The 4,491-nt window shown below is 39.6% G+C and overlaps 1 protein-coding gene across 1 annotated transcript; it reads right to left on the bottom strand.

The window, feature by feature from the left end:
• Positions 1-863: 863 nt before the first annotated feature.
• LOC110492686 (transcription factor jun-D) lies at positions 864-3,360 on the bottom strand. Its single transcript, XM_021567175.2, has one exon. It carries the CDS (start codon positions 2,195-2,197, stop codon positions 1,379-1,381), a length of 819 nt encoding a protein of 272 aa, XP_021422850.1. The 5' UTR covers positions 2,198-3,360; the 3' UTR covers positions 864-1,378.
• Between the last annotated feature and the right edge of the window lie 1,131 nt (positions 3,361-4,491).

Here is a 4,491-nt window from a genome sequence, read left to right as displayed (position 1 = left end):
CCTTTCCTATGACGGTCCTCATGAGTGCCAGTTTCATCATAGCGCTTTATGGTTTTTGCGAATGCACTTGAAAAAACGTTCAAAGTTCTTGACATTTTCCAAATTGACTGATCTTCATGTCTTAAAGTAATGATGGACTGTAATTTCTATTTGCTTATTTGAGCTGTTCTTGCCATAATATGGACTTGGTATTTTACCAAATAGTGCTTCTGCCCTTACCTTGTCACAACACAACTGATTGACTCACATTAAGAAGGAAATCAATTCCACAATTTTTTAAATTTTTACAAGGGACACCTGTAAATTTAAATGCATTCCAGGTGACTACTTCATGAAGCTGGTTGAGAGAATGCCAAGTAAGCAAAGCTGGGATCAAGGCAAAGGGTGGCAAGAATCTCAAATATAAAATATATTATGATTTAACACTTTTTTTAGTTACTACATGATTCCATATGTGTTATGTCATAGTTATGATGTCTTCACTATTATTCTACAATGGAGAAAATAGTAAAAATAAAGAAAAATGTGTGTCCAAACTATTGACTGGTACTGTATGTGTTGTGCAACTCCATAAACAAACTGTTGTACAAAAAAAACATGTTTTTATTCATATGAAATCATATATGATTTGAATAAGCTACAAATGTAGGTATATCATTGGATTTTAATGTTGGGTTGGACACAAGTTTTAACTTATTGGAATTCCCAAATATGTATTGAGCAATATCTTACTGTGCCCCACCCATTAATTTAGTCTATTGTGCAAACGCAACTGGTATAAAGGCCTACAGTGGAGACATTGGGTACAGGATCTTGCATCAAAATTTATCAGAAAATTAACACAACAGACAGCAAAACATGTGACTTGTATTATCAAGCAAAGTTTATTTGATATCAGAATCCAAGTAAAAATAGGAATGTGAAATAAACTATTCAGTGCAACAAAAGATGACAGCTTCACATTAATATAAGAAAACACTGAAATAAGACACTGTGGAGCATTGAATATAAAATGTACATGTAATCTGTTCATAAATGCTTGTTTAAAAACGTTAAAATGCATAAGAAATGGCATGTGCCCAACCCTGTTAGGTAACATTCGAGTTTGTCAATAAACATGCAAATACTTTTTACTTTCAGTATAAGGCTATGATATAGTAATACAATGACGGTATGCTGGTTTGGTCAAGTCTTGGGACTGTCTATGTAAAGTACACCAATGAGAAATAATGTGTAAACAGTATACAAAAACGTACATTAGTGAAGTCCTTTCAGTCTGTAACGTCGTTGGCTCCATGCACATAGTGGAAATATTTGAGAGCCAACAAGAAAAGGTTCATGAGCTTATTTATGCTGGTTGACAAATGTCATCCTGCTACTAGTACACTTGAACTTGATGTGGTGATAACTGGCATCCGCTGTTCACATGATTCAAAACCTTTTGTTTTAGCTGAGCCACTTGTTCCCGGAGTACATTTGCCGTTGAGGCTAGGTCAGTGTTTTGAGTTTTTAGGTTCTTAACTTTGTCCTCGAGCCTGGATATCCTCTCCAGTTTCCTCTTTCTACACTTGGACGCAGCAATTCTATTCCGCAGCTTTTTCCTCTCGGCTTTAATGCGCTCCTGCGTGTCCATGTTGATAGGCGACAGTGGCGGACTGTCGCCGAAGCTGTGCACGTCAGGGACTGTCTGCGGCTCATCCTTCAAGGATTGCAGCCGGGAATGAGCTTGCTGTTGTGTGGAGCCTAAATGATGAGAGGGGGGTGGTGGGAAGGGGACAGTGTCTGTGGAGTAATTGACAGTGGTGCCCAAAGGCCCATTGCCGTAACTGTTCAAGTTCGTATAGACGGGTAGGTCCAGGTGTATGGTGACAGGAGCAACGTTGGTGCTTAAGTCCATACTGTTCGTTTGAGCGCACGTTCCGCCGTTCAGCTGGTTCTGTTTGTGTAAATCCTCGAGAGCCTTGACGAATCCCTCTGCAAACTCCTGTTCGTCGGTTACCGACTTGGGGTAGAGGAACTGAGAGGTCGGTGTTGTTGTGACCATTCCGTTGGACTGAATGATGAGTCTCTCTAGCTCCGGGGAGGCCAGTTTCAGCAGGCCAAGGTCCGGGGAGATGAGGATGCTCTCGGTGTCGCGGAGATTGGGCTTTAAATGTGTGGAATTTGCCAGGTTTAAAATCATGTCCTTCTTCATCATATTAAAACAAATAATAATAATTCTTAGATGACAGCAGCTGTAACAATTCAGCACACCCTCACAACAGAAAGAGGGGTTCCCATAACAGCTCAGTTGTTGAAGAGAAAACGATGCGTAATTTGCGCACAATCAAATCAAATACGCGTTTAAAGTTTTCCTACCCTTGTCCACGTTCAGTGTATTGGACGTATTTTCCTTCATTAATGATGTCCTTTTTTTGTTTTTCCTTAATAAGAAACAATTAATAAGAAACAATAGATGACCAGCCTCCAGCTATAGAGGTAGAAGTTTCTATGAGTGCGCTCGCGCGCTGCCTCCATCTTTTCTATCCTCGTAGGTTCCATTGTGTCACTTCAGAGCGCGGAGATTGGACAGAAATGACGTTTTTCCAGTATTTTATTTGAATAAGGGGACGTACCATTCATATTACCATGGAAAAGGCGGGTAAACTGCAAACAGTGCGGTGCATTGTGGTTTGATGTCATAGCAAACCTTTGGATCGAGGCGTGGGGGTTGGTCAGTGCTTGTTTTCTTCCCTATTCTATTTATTTTGCATTTTGTACAGTAAAACAAGTCACTATTAAGTGTCCCATAACATTATTTTGACTTTATCTAAGAAGTGTGGTGCAGAGCTGGTTATAATTCCAATGTCATCCCCCTGAAAATATATAACAAATATTACAACAAATATTATGGTAGAACTCAAATGTGCTGGTTGATAAAAGACAGGTGGCAGCGTGACGATGTGGCGAACTGGTCTGTCTGCCCAATATAAATGATCAAATCAGTTGGAGGAATAAAAATACCATAAATAGGAAAGTATCCCAGTTTCATTTGAGGACCAGGATGTTGACTGCTGTGCTATACAGATTGCAAAATAGCTGGGAACAGATTTTTTGTGTACCGATGCCATGGCACAGGGTGTATGAGTTGATATATAAAACGATGCAAGATTCAAGAGGTATTTTTAGTATTATTATGATTTTTCGGCAGGAGTGTGAGGCGATCTTGGAGGGTTGGTGGCCTGGCGGTTGGGAGCTTGGGCCAGTGGCCAATAGGTCACTGGTTTGGGTCCCCGTTTTGACCTGGTGGGAGACCTGTCGACATGCTCCTGGGCAGGGCGTTGACCCTGGTTGCTTCTGTGGGTTGCTCTGGATGGGAGTCTGTTAGATGACAATGTAATGTAAATGTTGAGCAACTTCACTGCAGGTAGATTGTATGTTTTAATATATAAAAAATAAAAAAACATTTAAATAAAAAGTGTGGTGAAAAGTCAGACAAAGAAAAAAACAAATGGAGAAAAGATGTTGGGCCAGTAACTGAAAAGTAAACAAACCCAAACCGACTGGGTGACAAATCTGTCAATGTGTCATTGAGCAAGGTACTTAACCCATATTGCTCCTATATGTCGCCGTCTGCTAAACTGTCACAATGAGTATGGTTTTTATGTGTTTTTATAATTAGTTTAGTGAAAACATACATAAAATGACTGTCAGTGGATTCAAGGTCACACAACAACTGATTGACACAGGAAAGGCACACTCACATGTAAAGTGCTTGCCAGAATCCCATTACTACTACAGAAACATCAGATATCAAATTACCCTCAATCAACCTCACTGGTGTATATCTGTGTTGTCACTGTAAGGGGATATACAGTTCCTGCTGCCATTGCCTGCCTTTGTGCCCTTTAGCAAGGCACTTAACCCCCCACAACAACTGATCCACAGGCACCCTGCTCAATACTTATGTAAATAAGGTATTTCTGTTTTTTTTTTAAATAAATGTGCAAAACATTTCTAAAAAGCTGTTTTCGCTTTGTCATTATGGGGTATTGTGTGTAGATTGATGAGGGAAAGAAATGACTTAATACATTTTAGAATAAGGCTGTCTACTTCCCCAGCATGGTAAACTGTTCCTGTAGATGTCTAGTCATTGTGCTAATGCTAGTTTGTATTAGTTTGCGAAACTACATTTAACTTCCTTCATACTGGACACAGAGACATAAAAATGGTATCCACCAGTTCATCTGACTCTGGAGAAGTAGCTTCATTGCCAAAATCTTGAACTATTCCTTTAAATACCTGTCCCATAGGCCATACTAAATCAACATATTGTTTCTACACGCAGATGTTATAGAAGATAATTTTCCACTGCTGTTATTAGACACAATCCGATTTGTCTCCTGTGAATGGAGCTGCTCAATTTCTAGAACAAAACATTGAAGTGCATGCACTTTTAATCTTATTTTTGAAACTGGCTCCCCCAGTCTTCATACTGGCATGGTAAGGGTT

Source organism: Oncorhynchus mykiss, chromosome 1, assembly GCF_013265735.2.
Source record: "Oncorhynchus mykiss isolate Arlee chromosome 1, USDA_OmykA_1.1, whole genome shotgun sequence".
Classification (NCBI taxonomy): domain Eukaryota; kingdom Metazoa; phylum Chordata; class Actinopteri; order Salmoniformes; family Salmonidae; genus Oncorhynchus; species Oncorhynchus mykiss.
Note: the sequence above shows the minus strand (reverse complement) of the source record. Positions and strands in the feature narration are given on the sequence as shown.